The sequence below is a fragment of the Alosa alosa genome, chromosome 1 (assembly GCF_017589495.1).
Source record: "Alosa alosa isolate M-15738 ecotype Scorff River chromosome 1, AALO_Geno_1.1, whole genome shotgun sequence".
Taxonomy (NCBI): domain Eukaryota; kingdom Metazoa; phylum Chordata; class Actinopteri; order Clupeiformes; family Clupeidae; genus Alosa; species Alosa alosa.
The window spans coordinates 28,477,278-28,497,435 of record NC_063189.1 but is presented as its reverse complement, the minus strand read 5'-3'; the positions used below and the strand labels follow the sequence as shown (position 1 = coordinate 28,497,435).

General features: G+C 41.0%; 1 protein-coding gene across 1 annotated transcript; it reads left to right on the top strand.

Moving 5' to 3' along the window:
* Nucleotides 1–10,073: 10,073 nt before the first annotated feature.
* Nucleotides 10,074–20,141, top strand: LOC125295646 (anoctamin-8-like). Its single transcript, XM_048244998.1, is given in 18 exon segments — nt 10,074–10,677; nt 13,206–13,316; nt 13,493–13,625; nt 13,741–13,879; nt 13,978–14,074; nt 14,421–14,537; nt 14,641–14,768; nt 14,869–15,030; nt 15,143–15,295; nt 15,582–15,708; nt 15,955–16,010; nt 16,115–16,189; nt 16,839–17,024; nt 17,026–17,514; nt 17,695–17,889; nt 18,088–18,219; nt 18,408–18,518; nt 18,877–20,141. Coding segments are annotated over 18 exon segments (3,054 nt in total). The 5' UTR covers nt 10,074–10,658; the 3' UTR covers nt 19,501–20,141.
* Nucleotides 20,142–20,158: the final 17 nt, after the last annotated feature.

Here is a 20,158-nt window from a genome sequence, read left to right as displayed (position 1 = left end):
AAGAAGAATGGCGTAAAATAGCAGTATCCAGATGTGCAAGCCTAATACACAGACTCTGTGCTGTGATTATGGTCAAAGGTGCATCTACCAAGTACTGACTTCAAGGGGGTGAAGGGAGACATGTTTCAAGGACATGTTCTTCTTCACGTGTGTGTCTGTGTGTGTGCTCTCTTCACGTGTGTGTCTGTGTGTGTGCTCTCTTCGCGTGTGTTTGAATTCCCTTCCTTGTAAAATCCGCTTCTTTATTCCACAGTGGGGAGAAGTTCCCCTCTTCTTACCAATTTCTTCATTAGCAACATACTTGTGGTTGAAGATATTTAGGCACATCAAGTTTGTCCCATACAGGAACTTCAAGATGCATAACCTTATGATTCTTTAGTGGTGCAGTTCTGCACTTGACTTGAACTAGAATCTTAGACACAGATATTGTACAAATCACAAAATAATTGACTTCCTAACTGTATTCAAAGGTTATGTGAAATTGAAGAGCCCATATAAATTTAGAGTATCCTAGTGTTTCTCAGTATTTTTGTGCTTAACTGCTTAACTATTATCACTATGTGGATGATACTTTCCCATCTCATGACTCTGATCAGATTTCTACATGACTTGTTAAAACTGTTAAACTGTTCATTTATTACTTCAATTGGTAAACTGTGAGAATTATATGTGCTGCTTTGCTAAGGGACAAATAGTTTAACCTGTTATCATCAGTCAATAGATATTCCAAGCAATACCACTATATTGAACTTTTGGTGCATGGTGGAAAGGCTAAAGCCTAGCCTAATTTGCCCTCGGGAATAATTATATGCAGCCTTTATACAATATATTCAATTGGTCTAGAAATGGTGTAAAAGTTCAGAATGGTCTGTGAAAGGCTATCGAGAATGGCAGCAAAGCCGCCAAACAGGAATTAAGGTCATATCTCAGCAAAACTTTCATGTATCAAAACCAAACTTGGCACATGGACTCAGGGATGCATAGAGAGGAAGCACGTACAGTTTTGAAAAATATACAAATTCTATAGCTCCCCTTGTGAAGATATTCATAATGTGTATTGTATCAATTCCATGACATGTCAGTCATTCTATAGTATGTTCCATCAACTCAAACCTTTCTGCGGGCTAGTGAGGATTTACAATTAACTACTGGTACAGCAACTATTTATGCCAAACCTCGCAGTGTTCACGGTCATGGTGTTCAACACTTATGATTATCGTTTGTCAATATAGGAAAGTGTAATCCAGAATAGTAAATTATCAAATAAATTATCAGTAAATTATCATTTTGTGTGTTGTGTTGTGGTCATGCAAGGAATTCTGGGTATAGATGAAACAATTAACATTATGAACCAGGAAAGTTCATAGTTGCGGTTGTCTGACAAGTGTCAACTGGAGTAGTGACTGATAGTGAAACTGTTGTCAACCCTACTTAGGCAATTATTATACTACTGTGCCCCAGAATACAAGAATAAACTAACTAATTCTCGCTCCTGCAGTGAGAGTTGTGAGCATGGAACACGAAATTCAGTGAAGAAATTAACTTTTAGATTTGACCACTGCTCAGTTTCGAGATATTTCAGTGTCTTGGTGATAAGTTTGAACATATTTTAGCCTACGTTGCTGATTTACAAGCAGAGAAGATATTTTGTTTCTGTTTTGACAAAAGAAGAGCTTCTGTAAGTTTACTTTAATTACATTAATGAACAAGACTTTGAATGCTTATAAAAACCATAGACTAATCTTTATTCGAGTAAGAGACTATTTGCACTTGTCCTTATTCTGTGCATTACCTTACCATTTTTCCTTTTGAGTCAAAGGGTGATTCTGTATTATTATAATAATTACATTCATACACTTACCTGCTACTCATACACTTACCTGCTTATTCATACACATTCATACACTTACCTGCTGCTTGTACATTCATATTCCCATACATTAATTTTTGGGTATATTGCATACATTTGTATTTATGCACACATTCACCTCAGCATTTATTCATATTTCCACAGACCCTTTGTGATGATAGAAACTATACTAATGGATCATTTAAAAAAAAAACACATAAATGCCATTAAGACGTTTCTAATATTAGAAATGCATGCATTTGACAGCTAAATGCATTGGGACAAGGTATCATCCTATCAGGGCTATCATAGCAAAACACACACACACACACACACACACACACACACACACACTATGCACTCAGCAAAGCACTGTCATTACTTTAGATAATAAATATAACCAAATATTAGGAGAACATCTGTTTAAAAACAGATTCAATTTCTGTTTCATTTCACTATCAAACGTATTACCTGTGTTAACAATGGCCACCCTTATAGAAGTGACTTTTTTGATTTTTGTTTTTGAAGAACACTGCAAATTATTCTCATCTAAGAGCAGATGCCTGACTGACTGTGTCAATGGTTTGATATGGTAGCATAGCAATGGTAGAGAACAACATCCTAGAGTTTCCACTGTTTTTAGCAATTACCCAATACACAGGTTTCCCGTTTACCAACAAAACTAGATGCGCGCACAGCCGTGGGGCAGAAGACACTTGGTGGCCGTCCACAACATTATAAACTTAACCTAAATAGTCGGCTGCTGTAAGCTACAATCTGAATGTTATACCCCTGTTGTCTCAATGCTAATAACATCTCATTTCAGACTATATTTCAGAGTTTGCCGTTCATTTGCATTATTAACATAACATCGTATTTTGTCATTTTTGGCGAAGACATGCATTCCGTTATTGAACATATTGAACATTCTCTAACCATCGTGATTTCGAATTGGTGCAGTTTTCAGCACAAAAACTGTTCTATGGTGCTTTCTGCCTCTTAGTTGCGTACACATGTTTTTGTGACGTTGCATAGAAATCCATGTATAGAGAAATGGATATCTTCACTTCGAACTTCATTATAGTTGCTTTTTTTTTAGAATGGCACAGTGAACCTGTAGCTTAATCCATGTTCTCTCAGCTTTCCTACAGGATATTTTTAGGTCATGGACATTTTTGTTCATCCCAAGTCGTCAATTTGTTACAGGGCCTTTTTTAGTCTTTATAGTATCACTTTTGAAGGCCTCTACCATTTGGTCAATAGAATGATTGAAAATATCTCATTTTATGGAGTCTGCTAGAGCTATGAACTGCTGCTCTGCTCTAGTGTCCAGGAACCGTGATTTAAGCCTAGTTGTTTTGGGATGAATTTTTAAGGCGCTCAGTATGACATTAAAAGATACACAATAATGATCAGACATCATCATTTACCAATAACTCAGTGACCTCTATCCCTCTATAGATGACTAGATTAAGGGCCAAGGGTGTTGCCAAGGTTGTGGGTGGACCCCATAACATGCTGTTTTAGCAATAAACTGTCCAAAGTATTATGGAACTTTCTGGCTTTAGCATCAGTCGTCTTATTGACATGGATATTGAAATTGCCATTCACAATTATCCGATCATAGCTAGTGATGATGAGCGACATAAATTCAGCATATTAGCATTGATAACCTATTTTCAAAGCAGTTACATTCTCTGCTCATTTTGTACACACAGACACAACCTCGGGTTGTTCTCATCCTGCTTTGAACATGGTTGTGGTTATGGTATGGTTATGGTATTCTCACAGACTATGCAGAAGGTTGTGGTGCTCAACCTGTGTTTGACTCTTCAGCTCAATAAGGTGTTCCTGTATTTCTAAAGAGAGAAACTGTAAGTTGCATTGCAGACAAATGGATCCATAACACTGTGGACGTCAATTCCGATGTAAACATACCCTAAATAGTGCAAGTAACTCAAGTCTTTATATTGTATGCTATTTGTGGAGTTATTTATTTGGAAAGTGAAATCTGCATTTTCCTCTCAAGTTAAACTTAGGCTACTTCTCTTTACTAACCCTGCTGAAAAAAAAACAGCCTGGCCAGCATAAGATGGTTTGCTGGTTGACCAGCTTGTTTGACCCCCCCTGATGGTTGACCAGCTGAAGGTATGTTTTCGCAAGAGTTTTGCTGCATGCTATAGGTTTACCCAGCTTACGATGGTAATTCAGCTGGTTTTGCTTGTCGTTCCACTGCCAGTGTTGCGTGATTGGGTTGAGTGATTTCCGCCCAATCACGCTCAAAAACCCGCCCTCATCAGCAAAAAAACGCCCCAACGACGATTTTGTCATAGAGATCCATTCAACTAAAATTTTTATTTGCCCGCCTAAAGCTTATTTTCCCCCGCCCGACAAAGTCAAAAGAAGCCCAACACTGTGGCAACACTGGCCACTGCAAGCTGGTCATTTTAGCTGGCATTGCTGGTCTTACATTTCTGGTTTAACTGGCCATGCTAGCTTATATTGGTCATTCTCAAACCAGCATGACCATCAACCATACACCAACAATGTCAAGCTTGGCAGGCAGTCACCAACCACCAGCTGTATCCCACATGACAGGTTGGTCACATCAGTATAACCAACTTCCTCAGATGGTCACGCCAGCATGTCCACCTGGTGGCCCAACCAGCTACACCAGCAAATGTAACAGAGGTTATAATTCGTCCGCCGCTCACGGCCCTCGAACCCACTACCTCGACACACACCGGCATGGGAGTCGAACGCTCTAACCACTGAGCTAAAAGCCCAGGCTTCCAACTCAGCGGTTAGAAGCGTTCTTAAGGTTAGGAGTGTGAGGATTTACAAGGGGCAACTAGCATGCTAGCTCAGTTCGCCTCCGTTACACTCACCTCCCTAAATCCTCACTCCCATGATCCGGGTCACGGCACCACTGTAACAGAGGTCGTAATTTGTCGCCGCTCACGGCCCTCGAACCCGCCACCTCGACACACACCGGCATGGGAGTCGAACGCTCTAACCACGGAGCTAAAAGCCCAGGCTTCCAACTCAGCGGTTAGAAACGTTCTTAAGGTTAGGGGTGTGAGGATTTACATGGGCAACTAGCATGCTAGCTCAGTTCGCCTCCGTTACACTAAGACCCACAAGAGTTGGAAGAAAACCAGCTAAAACCAGTTAAAACCAGCAACCATGTGCCATGTTAAAATGTCCATTTAAATTAGCCTAAGGTTCTGTGTTTTAAATCTGAAATAAGGAGGAATGTGAGGAGGCTGCTATTAACTGTAAAGAATGCATCTGCAATTGAAACTATCTGCAGCCTATGACGCAAATAGCCTGATGTTGGGTCTGTGCAGAGAATGTCTAATAAGGGGAGAACTGCCACTCTAGGAAAACTTCCGGTTTCTGAACTGGTTGCAGTTCCTTCTGTGGTTCCACATGAGGGCGCTCGTCCACGAGTGCAGAATGCATGGAGGTCTATGGAGCTGCACCCCTCAAAATCCACTTTTCTCGGGATATAATTTTTTTTCAAGTAATTTGAATATTGTATTCGAAAGGGGGGGCAAAGAAAATACACTTGGTTGAGTATTATATTTTTTAAAGTCACTCAAATTGTTTTAAAAAGCCTTTCAAACATGTCAATGACGTCATGCCTTTTTTGTTTCGGGATGTTTTAATTGACGATTCTACCTGGCCGACTGAGATTCTCCGAGATGCATCAGGGAACCATGGAGACGCATCTCGGCGCAGAAGGAAAAAACTCCGAGGAAAACGAGCCGGGGCCCGTAACAGATTGAGGAATAGAGCTCATAGGCCTCCACTGCCTAGCATTCTTCTAGCCAATGTCCAGTCTCTTGTGAACAAGATGGATGAACTAAGAGCGAGGATACAGTTTCAAAGAGACATCAGGGACTGTAACATTCTATGCTTTACTGAGACATGGCTAACTGAACTTGTACCGGACAGTGCCATCACTCCGGTGGAGTTTTTCTCTGCTGCTCGCTCTGACAGGACTGAGGAATCTGGAAAATCGAAAGGTGGCGGTGTTTGCATCATGACGAACAGCAAGTGGTGTGATCCTAGAAATGTCACCGTTCTCTCAAAGTCCTGCTCGCCTCATCTAGAACATCTAGCGATCGTCTGTCGACCTTTCTACCTGCCCCGTGAGTTTACTTCGGTATCGATAATATTCAACGCTGTCTACATTCCTCCACAAGCCAACACAGATGCTGCGGTTTCAGAATTGCAAGAAGTGTTAAATAGACAACAACACACGCACCCTGAAGCTGCGCTTATTGTGGCCGGTGATTTCAATCAAGTACATCTGAACCGGTCCATGCCTGAATTTATTCAACACATTCACTTCCCTACACGTGGTGACAACACACTGGATCACTGCTACACACAGTTCAAGAACAGTTACAAAGCGAAGTCTCTACCAGCTTTCGGAAAATCAGATCATGCCGCTGTTTTCCTACTGCCTATGTACAAACAGAGAAGTCGGACCCAGTGACGAAGGAGGTCAAGCGCTGGGCTGACCAATCGGAAGCCAGGCTACAGGACGCCCTTAGCAACGTTGACTGGGAGATGTTCAAGACGAACTCTGCTGACATCAATGAGTTTACGGAAGTATCATTGAGTTACATCAATATGCTAACTGATTCCATCATCCCAACTGTAAAGATCCGAAGCTTCCCTAACCAGACGCCATGGGTGGATAGAGAAGTGAGAACGGCATTAAAGACACGCACCATGACTTATAATGCTGGGCTTATTTCAGGGGATATGACGGATTACAAAGCAGCATCTTACAGCATCTATAGGGGCGCTATAGAGACAGAGTTGAAGCTGATTTCTTGGAGGGTGATCCAGCACGAGTGTGGAAAGGACTCCGAACCATCACTGGCTTTGAAAGGAAGTCCCCTCCTATGATGAATGTGAGTAAAGCCCTCCCTGATGAACTTAATGCTTTTATGCTCGCTTTGACATGAAAACACAGACTATATTGGACTAGCTGCAGCATGTGAAGCAAATGAGGATGCACCTTTCTGTGTCTCTGAGGTCGATGTGAGCAATGCCTTTAGGAGGGTTAATTGTAGAAAAGCTACTGGACGGATGGAATTTCTAACAGGGTTTTGAAATCCTGGTGCTGCTCAGTTAGCTCCTGTGTTCACTTATATCTTTAACACATCATTGGCTCAAGAGACAGTTCCTACTTGCCTCAAGCAGTCTGTTATTGTTCCAGTACCGAAAAAACAAAAGTCCATCATGTCTGAATGACTACCGCCCAGTAGCCCTGACGTCTACAGTGATGAAGTGTTTTGAGAAGCTTGTGAAAAACATTATCTGCTCATCCCTCCCTGCCTCCTTCGACCCCCTCCAATTTGCTTACAGAGCCAACAGGTCTACAGAGGATGCCATCTCAAACCTTATGCACACCACCTTAACTCACCTGGAGGAGAGGAATGGGAATTATGTGAGGATGCTGTTCATTGACTTTAGTTCAGCATTCAACACGATAGTACCTCTCACCTTGGTCACAAAGATGAAGGCCTTAGGACTGAACACCACCCTGTGTCACTGGATATTTGACTTCCTCACCAACCGTTCACAAGTGGTTAGAGTGGGGGGTCTGACATCTGACTCATTAACCATCAGCACTGGTGCTCCCCAAGGCTGTGTTTTGAGTCCACTGCTGTACAACATATACACACATGACTGCAAAGCCAACAGTAGTCATACCTACATCATCAAGTTTGCAGATGACACAGTGATCTTGGGCCTGATTAGTAACAACAATGAACAGCTGTACTTGGATCAGGTTGATGAGGTGGCACAGTGGTGTCAATCTAACAGCTTGACACTGAATATCAATAAAACCAAGGAAATGGTAGTGGATTACAGAAGGCAGCAGCAGAACTACAGTTACACCCCACTAATGATCAGCGGGCAACCTGTAGAGAGAGTCACAAGTTTTAAATACCTTGGTGTCCACATTACTGAAGACTTAACATGGACTGTTAACACTCAATATGTTCTGAAAAGTCCAGACAACGACTCTACTTCCTTCACAGCTAAGGAAATTCAAAGTTTCTACATCCATCATGAAGGCCTTCTACACTTCAGCGGTTGAGAGTGTTCTAACTGGTAGCATCATCACCTGGTATGGGAACTCCACAGTTAGAGATTGTAGTACTCTGCAGAGAGTAGTGCGCTCAGCTGAACGTACTATAAGAACTCAACTCCCTGCTCTACAAGATATCTATTCCAGAAGAGTACTCCTAAGAGCCCAAAAGATTCTGAAGGACTCTTCTCATCCTAACAATGGATTATTCCTACCGCTGAAATCAAGAAGACGCCTATGTAGTCACAAAGCCAGAACTGAGAGACTCAGGAGAAGTTTTTATCCCCAGGCCATCCGAACTCTGAACTCACACTATACTGACTTTGCACACATTCACTCCTCAGCACTCTCAAACATTTCCCAACTCTGAACTCACACTATACTGACTTTTCACTCATTCACTACTCAGCACTCATGACTCCCCCCCCCCCCACACACACACACCTACAAGACTTTTAGCACTTTTACATCCCTCTCCCTATGCTACAGACCTTTTATTTATTTTCTTATTTCATCACATGTCAAAACACACACACACACACATCTGACTTTCTCCAACTTTTGCACATCTCCATAGAACTTTTTATTTATTATTTTTGATTTCTCCTCCATCTACCCATGTCCTTGATTGCCTAGCCTTCTGCCCCCCCCCTACCCCCCACCCCACCCCCATCCCCAACACACATACTTACATCATCACTGTCATCACTTCACATACATACAGCACACTGCTTGCTACAGTAAGCCTCCTCTACATACTTGCTGCACACTGCCCCCCTACATACACAGCACATTGTCTTAAGGATCTTCTCCAACACACATCCTCTACATACTTACAGCACACTGCCCCCACCTACACACTACACACACACACACACACAGTCACTGCTCCACTCCCCTCCCGCCCACACACACATCTTCACTGTCATCACTCACATACATCATACATACCGTACTCTGCTCCGCCCCAATACACAGCACATTGTCTCATGAGGAAGCTTCCCCAACACACATATTGCACACTGCCCTCTCCCCACATACACAGCACACTATCCCATCTCCCCTGTCATCCCCCCAACACACACACCAAGACCCCTGGCAGTTGGGTTAGCCCCTTGAGCTGTGGATCTGCCCAAGGTTTCTTCCTTGGTAAGGGAGTTTTTCCTTGCCCCTGTTGCTCTTGGGTGCTCCTTGTTGGTGCCCCCACCCAATTCCAATCCTCCCCACCTTTTTTATGCAGCCCTTACCACTTAATCTACTAAACCCCTCTTCTACTGCACTTTTTACCCCCCATTAATGCACAAATAGGCTCACACCAGACATAATTTCACTGCATTTCTTACTTCCAGTAACTATATGCATGTGACAATAAACTTCCTTGTATCCCTTGTATCCTTGTATCCCTTGTATTCATTAGCACAATGCTAGCGTGTTATGGGCAACAACGACCCAACCTGTAAGAAATCAAAAGGACATAAGTACTCGTTCATTCAACTTTTTACCTATAACCCATGTTGAAGTTATACAAACTACAATCAAATCTGAGATTTGTCAACGACAATCAGGTGAAAGAGACAAATTTAGCCGTCTAGCTCCATTGACTCCCATTCATTCTGCACTCATGGCGATCGCCCCTAGTGGAACTCTGGTGGAACTGCAACCAACATTCGGTACAATGGGACTTAATACGGAGTGGCCAGGCTCTCCGTAGATGGGCTCTGATCTGTGGATGAACATATTTAAATTTCAGTGATTGTAATTGCATTAGTCTACTTGATTAAAAAAGATATATGCTCATAAAAGTAGTGGAGTTAGGCCTACACTGACCATGACATCCCAAAAGGGCAACATTAGAAGAAAGCAGAGCAAACATGCAAATGTTGCACGACCACGTTTTTAAATAGGCTAGTAATATTTTCAAAAACTTAGCTATAATTTGCTGAAGTTGTCAGAAACATGACACTCATCGATATGACCCCCCCATTTCAGTTTAAGAGCATCCAATCAGCCTGTCTAAGTCAGAAGGATCTCAATGACGTAACCATACTGCAAGCAGTGGGGAGCATAGACATAATAGAGATTATGTCTATGCTGGGGAGCCCCTTGATAGCAATGGTAACTGAGATGACTTTGCTATTCGAGAATAAAACTGAAAACTGAAGCATCATTGGCACTCAAACTGCACATCATTGACAGTCAAAGGACACAGTTTATGTGCCATATGCAGGGTGTGTTGAGGGGACACAGAGTGTCTCAATTTTATAATGAATTCAAGCCTAATCAGAAATTAGTGCCATAATTTGATCTTTTTTTCCCTTTTTTTTTAAATCTAAGATTGGATTAGGTTTGTTTTGCCCCCGCAGCATTGCGAGGCTGCATCGTATTTCAGATGTGTGGACTGAGAATAACCATTCATGTGCGTATTAAGCTGCTGGAACTGAATGACCCTACGGTTTTCTAAATTATGAGATCACACAGTCGTTGAATGACATTCATTTAAGAAGGACACAGTGCTACATGCAGAAAAGGGATGTGGCACAATGTATTGCCATCGCGGATCATGTCGTGACAGTTCAAACGTCCTGGGTTCGTATGTTGTTAAACAGAGAGCATCACTGCAGCCCACAATGGAGAATGCTGGTTAGGCTACAATATTGCAGCCCGTTGAATAAGTGATGCAAATCGCCGGAAATGTCTTCGGAGGTCCTGAGTGAGTATTTATGTTGGCACCTGTGCTTGATTAATTTCTACCTATTTCTTACATTATGTCAGGTGATTCACTAGTTTAAGTCCCAAGCGGGAACTAACCAACTTGTTTATTACGTCCCTCATAACACTAGGCTAGATCACCCTGTAAACTGTAGCTGGCATGAACCTCGTCTGTCTGCCAAGAGAGGGAGGATATTCTTCATATAGCGTTGAAATGTACTTAAGTGTTGCCATTTTCAAAGACGTTAAGTAGGCTAACCTGAAACGCATAATCAAGCAATAATCGAGTCGTGCTCACAATAAGCTAGCCCGTGTCCTTCAGAAATACAAACGTTGCAATAACTAGACGTTGTAGCCTGTTTTGGATAATTAATTGAGAAACCTTGTCTCAAAAGCCTAAATTATGTTACTGTTGGAGTCGTTTGCTGGGGTTATAGCCTACCATAAATTCAAAGGGGTTACGTTTCGATAGGACAGAACATGTGTTGCATTATTTCCACAATTGTTTTTAAGTTGTCTGTAGCCCATCTTTTACTTTATTTGTATGCACCTCACAGCAGGATATATGGCAACATATATCCTGCTGAGAGATGCATACCTCACAGAAACTGCCTAGTAGTCTGCAGGTCTTAAACATTTAAGAGCAGACAGTATTGTGTATAATGCTATAATTTTAAGAGATTAAGCCTGATTTAGTGCTTGGAGTGTAGTTGAAGCTGAAAGGAAATCCATCATAACATATGTCTCTGACCTAGATTTGAATATCCATATTAGATGCTTTATCTTTCATAAGTCTTGTGCTGAACAACTTTCTGATCCCAGATGATGAGATGAGATGAGAGTAACTCTGCATTCAGGCCTAGTTTCAGTTGCCCATAAACAACTGAGTCAAAATGTGTAATAATAATACATGTTGTAATAGCCATTATGGTTGACAGACAGGTAATCAGTTCTGTGTGATGAAATGGTCATTCAGTGGATCATAAAATGTGACATGACATTACAGTCATCTAAAACAAATGAAAGCGATACAATTGTTTGTACATTTACAAAAAATATCTTATGCTGCTTTTCAAAAACTGCTTGATAGGTAGTACCCATAAACCACATTTCTCACTGTAGGCAGTTTTGCGATACGTGGCAAAAACAAAGCACTTTTGGCTATCTGCAAATGTCAGAGATGCACATTGCATATAGTAAGCAGCACTTTCACATTTAAAAAGTACAAATATCAGATCAGCAAGGCAAACACAAATCCCCACTTCACGTCCATAACCTGTTGATATTTTTGCAATGTTGACTGAAGTAATTCACACTAATGCAATGTGCAATGTAACTGAACTTCATTGTGTAAACTGAGTGAAAACAACTTAACATAATCCGTTGCTGACCCATACTTATCACAGGCAACTCAAAAGGCAACTCAGAAGCACTTACAGACTTTAATCTCACTATACTTTCAATTATAATTCTCACAAAGTCCATGTGATATGCAGAGTTGTAGAAAACTGTCTGTGTTTTGCAATTGAAACCATTTGACCATGATATAAGCACGAGACAAACAATTAAAACAAGATTTGTACAAAAACACAACTCAGTGTTAGTTAATCTAACTGATGTAGCTATCCAACAAACAGACGGCCCATTAGCATGCCTTACATGCCATGTATGAGGAATTGATTGGATTTTAAAACAGGGCGTGTAATCAAGTTCCAAAAAAAAAGGCAACCAGAGCTTCTGAGCTGGATGTGGATTCTCTTTGACCAGCCTGTGCAGTCATGCGATACAATAGATCAAATCCTGGAAAATCAGGAGAAGCATTTCGACAACACATGAAATGTCAGAGGGATTACTTGTGAAGCGGGTGGTGGTTCACTAAACCAATTCTAAGGGACATAACTAATTCTAACGGCAACCAATGGCAGCATCACATTCCTTACATTTACATTACACCCATGATTTAATGAACATTTGTTTTGTAAAGTTATGTGGTATCATGTTCTGAATTTTACTCATTGAGTGTCACTATGACATCTATCATCTATCATCTAATTTTTTTCTTCTGAATGCTTCATTATCATTTTTAGTTTTGCCTGCTTCCTTGATATCATTTCATTTGATGTTGACCTAATTAGATGAACAGTTCAAATGGTTTCCTGTGGTTGTCCTATATGCAAACGTTTCACTAGTGATTGTAGGACAAAAGCCCACAGTTTCCTTCCTGGGGTTTCCATTGTAATATTTCATGTGTGAGATTGAATCTAGATAATCTAATGCATTATTAACTCTTAATCAGTATAAAAGAAGATTAAATTAAGAAATGGGTAGTGTCATGAAACTTTTCAGACTATGCCACATGGCCTTCACAGATAAAGTCACATTGTAGCAACTTAATTGAGATGTGTTTAATTGTAAGATATAAGTCCCACTTGTCTAAAGCCTACGCCTTATATCATGTAGATATAATGAATCTAGTTTAGCGTTTCTCTCCATTGACACGTATCTCTCTCCTCTGGCTATCTGCTCAAGATAAGTGGTTTGGAAGGCGCCTCTCCCAGGCCAGGCAGTACATCATGTACCACAAATCCAGACTGAAGCCTGTGCCCACCGAAGACTGTGACATTGTCATGACCTTCCCAGGTGCTGTAAATAAGTCAAGACATAAATATTAAGACATGCCTCTAATAGCAAATAAAATTATCGGAATGATCCATTACCGAATGCAAAATTATGTATTTGTATAGACCGGTATACTCTACATATTCTACAGATGTGTCAGTCAAATATAACTACTGTGTTTTGCTTTTTATATATAGACAACATAGATGACCATACTTTGTTATGGCTTCTCAACCAAATCAGACTGGGCATTCCACAAATTATCGTACACATAAGATACCATAAACACATCCGGGGGTTTGCTTTCTTCATCACCACCACTTTTGAGAAGTAAGTTGCAGTAAACTATTATTTTGTAAAATATTATGCTAAAGATAGTTCCTAACTTAGATTATCCCTACAAGTTGAATTTAAATGTGTGCTTGTTATTAATGATTTCTTACAGCTTGTTAAGAGGTGCAGAGCAAATAGGAATGTACAAGCAGGTCAAGTCTGAATATGGAGGTGGAATACGCCGATTTTCATGTGAGGAAGACACTATATATGAACACATAGAGAGTGAGCTATGTTTCTTCACATCACAGGTGAGTTTATTTGACTAAATTATGCTGTAGATTATGTGACTCATCCTCATGTGAGGTATAATGTCTGTTTACAATATTTGTGTGGGATATTTTGTCAGGAACGCCAGACTATCATTAAATATTGGCTGGACAACCTCCGTGCCAGACAAGGGGATGTCCTTCACAGCATTCACTTCCTGGAGGGCCAGCCAATTAGTATGTAACATGTGGACACAGTTCTCATATTAAACATATTTCTTGTTAATATGCAATCCTGTATAGACCCTTTCAACAATATAAACAAAAACAATGCTTGAACGTTCTATTTGGTTCCCAATCTACTTCCTCTGCATTAAGATAACATATGGAATGTTAAAAAGGAAGTCTTATGGGGGCAACTATGATGCTGATAATGGAACTCTCTTGAAAGGGTCTATAATATTTAGCATCATATATTACATAGCAGCATACTAAGATTTCATTATTATATTTTAAAGGAATATCCTGCAATGTCCAGAATAAACAAATCTGGTATCAAAGTATCGTGTTTTACTTGTTTCAGTACCAGAGCTGAAAACAAGGGGTGTAATCCTCCAGATGTTTCCTCTTCATGATCAGCGGATTCTTAGCCAGCTTATTACCTCCTGGGTTCAGGCTGTCTGTGAGAGACAACCCCTTGGTGAGTACCAGTTCCTGTTCCTGCTCATCTCTGTCATCAGCTGATGAATGCATTCCCTCTTCATGTGTCATTATAATTTGGCACACTTTCCTTCCATATCCAGATGATATCTGTGGTTATTTTGGGGTTAAGATTGCCATGTACTTTGCGTGGTTGGGTTTCTACACCAACTCCATGCTCTATCCTGCGGTCATTGGCCTACTGCTGTGGATGCTCTCGGAAACAGATCAGGTGAGGCATGCACACTTAGGTCGACGTTTTAGGTATTGTTCTTTCCATGTAAATTTGTACCCTACTGATGACATGTCCACACACAACTTCCTGTACTCAGAAAAGCCAAGACATCTGCTGTGTTGTCTTTGCCCTCTTCAATGTCATATGGGCCACACTCTTCCTGGAACGGTGGAAAAGAAGAGAGGCAGAGCTGGCGTTTAAGTGGGGAACTCTTGACACGCCGGCAGAGTCGATCGAGGAGCCCCGACCACAGTTCCGAGTAAGACCAGCCACACCCATCCAGTTGCCATACATGACCTTGCTGATCTTTTTTTACCCACTTATTTGAAAAGCTCAATTTTAGACCATTAAGTACTGTTTCCTCCCAACAGGGTGTGAAGCGCAACAGCCCTGTGACGGGCTGTGAGGAGCTTTACTACCCTCCCTGGAAGAGAAACGTGTTCAGGTGGCTGGTCAGCCTCCCTGTGTGTCTCCTCTGTCTGTGCTTTGTGTTCTTGGCCATGTTCATCTGCCTCGAGCTTCAGGTAAGAGGAGCAGACAGACTCCGCTGCTCTGGAGCTCCAGACAAGACTGAATCATTATGTTGATGGATGCACACAGCAAAGAGGAATATAATGAGATATCTAATATGAGGTGTCTAATTTCAGTGCGTTCAGTGCTTGTAATAATTTGAATTCCGTTTGGTCTAATGTAGACAGAATGTTTGGTACTGTTTTGGTTGACCCCAAAGTTGGCTGCTAGCATGACATGGGCAAAGGCATGGTTAAGCCATGGTAAATATTTTACTCCTCTAAGCGTCTGTATTTCCAGGAGCTTGTGATGGAAATGAAAGAGCTTCCCAGCCTCACTAGATTTCTTCCTAAAGTCATTCTTGCTGTAACAGTATCCACGTGTGATGAGGTGTACAAGAAGATAGCCCTTTGGCTCAATGACATGGGTAAGATGACAACCATTAAAAAATGACTTATAATGCAGGGCTCTCAAGTCCTACGCATTGAACATGAGACACACAATTGACGGATCCCACACAACCTCACGCCACACAACTCGGAAGGAGGGGATATTAACCTACTGTACTCTTAAATTGATGTTATTAATGACCATGCATAGACTATACATAGACAAGAAATGGGTCTTATGAAACAGTAAAAAAAATCATTAACGTTTTCTTGTTTCCTGCCAGAAAATTACAAACTGCAGAGTGCCTATGACAACAATCTCATTATCAAATTGGTCTTTGTAAGTTAAGTCGATATAACACTTCTGTATATATTTTAATCTAATTCCTTATAATGTTTCTTATCATTTTTATATAGCTGTCTCAACTTATTGTTTCTCTTTAGTTTCAGTTCATAAACTCATACCTCAGCCTGTTCTACATTGGGTTCTACCTCAAAGATATGGAACGACTGAAGGAGGTAAGACAATTAGATAATAAAAACAAAGTAGCTAACTAGCTAATGCGCTAAGCTGAAAATCCGGTTAGGTAGCCTATCTCAGGTTTTTTTAACAGTAGCCTATGATGTCCACACAAAATGTAATTTCTGTTTATAAAAACATAGCAAAGTGTTTTCCCCTAGTTTGTGGGTAACCTATGGCTATATCAATTCCCCTTGTGAGTTAAATGTTTTCATGCATGTCTGGATAATGGGTGAGGAATGTTCAGGAGACAAATGACGGACTATGCATGCATGACTGAAGGTGTGCAGAAATTGTGCATTTACTTAACAATATTTAATACATTTCCCATGGGCGACACCCCTGGACCCCCTCTAACATTTAGCCTAAGTCTCGAATGTTTTCAACTCTTGGTTACATGCCTGGTGTGGGCTAAGTATGTATTTGTGCTGTTCTGCTGCAATTAATATGATGTCACTGGACATACAGTAGATCTCTCAGCACCCCCAACTCTAAATGACTTCCAGCATCCCTGCTAGGAATTACATTGTTGTAAGATATAGTACAGTACAGGATATGTAAAGTTATGTGTGTACAAAATAGAATTTCCAAATGGATGCTTTAAAAAAAAAAAAGTATATATTTTTTTAAACTCATTCTTTTATGCAGATGTTGGCCACCCTCTTAATTATCCGTCAGTTCCTGCAAAACATTAAGGAGGTGCTACAACCCTATCTGTATGAACACCAAAAATTGCGTGAATTCACCTTAAGGACTGTGTGGGAGGTCTTGCAGACCTCTATTTACAAATATGTAGCTTTAGGCAAGGCATGGATGACTAGCGAAGCTCTGGACAAAAAAGGAGAAGTCCGAGGCCTCTGGGAAGCCTGAGAAGAAGGGAAGGAAATGTCTACTGGCTGGATACAGAAACACTCAGGCTGAAGAAGGAGACGAAGAGAACACCCTCAAACAGAGGAAAGTCAGCTTCACCGAGAAGGTGAAATACAAAGGCAGTGTGTCTGGCACGAAGACTGGACGCAGCCTCCTAGACGATGACAGTCCCACTCTGGTTGAGGAAGGAGCTGACTGTGCCACCGTTTTTGAGATCTCTGACAATGATTCTGACACGGACTCTGGGGAGGCCAGCAAGGATCCCCCTGGTAATGTTCACCCTCTGCAGTTGTCATCTGGGTCAAAAACCAACGTCTCTCTCCCCCCAAGACCAAAAGCAACTGCCGAGTCAGGAACAGAAAGCAAGAAAGCATCCTGGATGGAACCACCAGATGAAAAAGAATCTCCCACTCTGACCCAGCCTGAGATTGAGAGCTGCATGCTGACATATGAGGTATGTTTATAATGAATAGTTAGGTCAGTTTATGTATAGAGCACATTTAAAAACAACACTAGAAAAAATGTGCTTTTTTCTTAAAAATAAGGAAGCCCAATAGCTCTACCAGCTGATAGATGTTTGAAATGGAGATATGTGACCTGTTGTGACTTCTGTGAGTTGCTGTGCTTTATGTAGCAGGGCACCCTTCAAGATTACCAGGAGATGTTCATCCAGTTTGGATATGTTGTCCTCTTTTCCTCGGCATTTCCCTTGGCAGCCATGTGTGCTCTCATCAACAACATCATTGAGATCCGTAGTGATGCTCTGAAACTGTGCACGGGTCTGCAGAGGCCATACAGCCAGAGAGTGGAAAATATTGGACAATGGCAGGTTAGAAGCTCTGCACTAATATGCCCGTGTGATATAACGGCGATATACCTGGTGCTTACAATTGTTCAGTATTTCACCAACACGTGTACTAATGTGATAAGTACACATACATTTGAAAAAAAACACTGGAATGATATATTGTCTCTGACAGGAGGAATTCCTTGTTTGTATTCCTTGTTTGTGTCTCTTTCTGAGCAGACAGCCATGGAGGCAATGGGTCTAATTGCCATTATAGTGAACTGCTACCTGATTGGCCAGTGTGGTCAGATCCAGAGGCTATTCCCTTGGCTGAGCCCTGAAATGACCATCGTCTCCATCGTAATTCTGGAGGTAAAGACCGACATTTAAACAACTTTACAGAAAGCACGAAGATGATTTGTATGTTAAATTTAGTATTTACTCTTTGACATTGATATATTGATTGTCAGATCATATTGCGTGTCTGTGTATATATATATATATATACACAGACTATATATATATATATATATAATCTCAGAGGATTCCATTTTTTGCAGCACTTTGCCATTCTTCTTAAGTATGTCATCCATATGGCCATACCGGATATTCCTGGCTGGGTTGCAGATGAGATGGCCAAACTCGAATACAAGCGCCGGGAGGCTTTGAAGGTGCATTAATAATAAGATTCACATAACTGAACCACAAAAATGCTAGGACCACAAAATGTTAGACTTTTGTTAACTTGGATGAAAAACCTTAGAGACAGCACAATACATAATCATCTGTGGAAAGAAAGCAGCAGTAAATCAAACCTATTCTAACATAAATAAAAATGATGAGATGTATAAAAGTGTTAAATTAATGCCAGTGATCTTTATGAAAGCTGATTACCATTCTAAATTATTCTCAGACAAAATGAGATATTTCACGTTGCATGCTGGCTTTACTGTCAGGTAAAGGGGCTCTTTGTAATAGCTTTTTAGTACTCTTTATGCAGCTGTTTATGTTTGTGTTGGTCCCTTTCAGCGACATGAGCGACAGGCTCAGCAGCAGTACCAGCTTCAGCTGAGGAAGAAGAGAGAGGAAGAGGAGCTGAGATTGGCTGAGCAACAAGCCCGGCAGGAATGGGACCAAGAAAGGGCTGAGACCCCAGAATCCCCCGTAGGCGAAGAGGCCCAGCATGACAGAGGGCTGGTAGTAGGAAAGCCTGGAGGGGACAAACCTAAGAGACCCAGTTCACTGTTGACCAGTAATAATGTGCTGAAGCTGAAGCAGATGATTCCCTTGCAGGGGAAGTTCACAACCCTCTCTTCTCCCACAGGTGGCGAAGCCAAACTTCCAGGGTTCCTCAACTTCAAATTCCTCAAATCCCCTGAGATGAAGAAAGACCCAGCAGCAGCCATCTCTGCAGCTGCGTCTTCAAATCAGGAAAAATCACAGTCTCCCAGCAAGTCCTTTAACCCGGGGAAACTTTTCCATTTTACCAAGTCGGACGGGACAGATCAGCATTCTAAAGCAGCGGACAGCACTAAGACCACCAGTGGACAACAATCACACCACCAGAACACAACACCAGAGCAGCTGACCTCCCAGGAGGACGATGGTGAAGAGTCCACAGATTCAGATGCAAGTCCTTTTAAAAAACTGTGACAAGTCCTCATATAGCTATGTATGTTTAGCAGCAATATGCACACAGCGGCAGCACAGACGTGCCAACTGGTACATTAGAATGTTAGCTTGCTTAAACAAGGCATGATGAATTAAATGTAAATCTATAAATGTATGTCTAATTGCATGGCACAAAACTGTTAAAATATGCACAGAACATTGCAGTTTCAGTGTTTATCACCAAGACATTTTGAATTTCACTTCTTTATGTGAAGTTTTTTGTGCCAATTATTGAATATATTCCATGAAATCTCTATACTGTACATTTTATTTTAAAAATATAGTTTAAAGACATTCTATTTTTCACTGATATTTTTTCCAATATACTTTCTTTTTACAATGACCAAAATAAAAAAAAAATACAAACGGTCCTGATTTTATTATTTATTATGACTACCCCATGGTCAGGACACAATAAAGTTTTTTTTTGTTGTGGTTGTGAAATATTGATAAATTGAATGCTATGATTAGCAGTAAAAACAAGACGACTGATAGATAAATGAACCCTGTTCAATCCATGTTGAGATAGAACTGCAACATTATTTTAGATGCTTCAAATGAAAATGTCTGAGCACATGATTGTGGTCAGAGTTCACACACAATGGAAGAGCTGATATTGGACAAAATTGAAAAAGAGCAT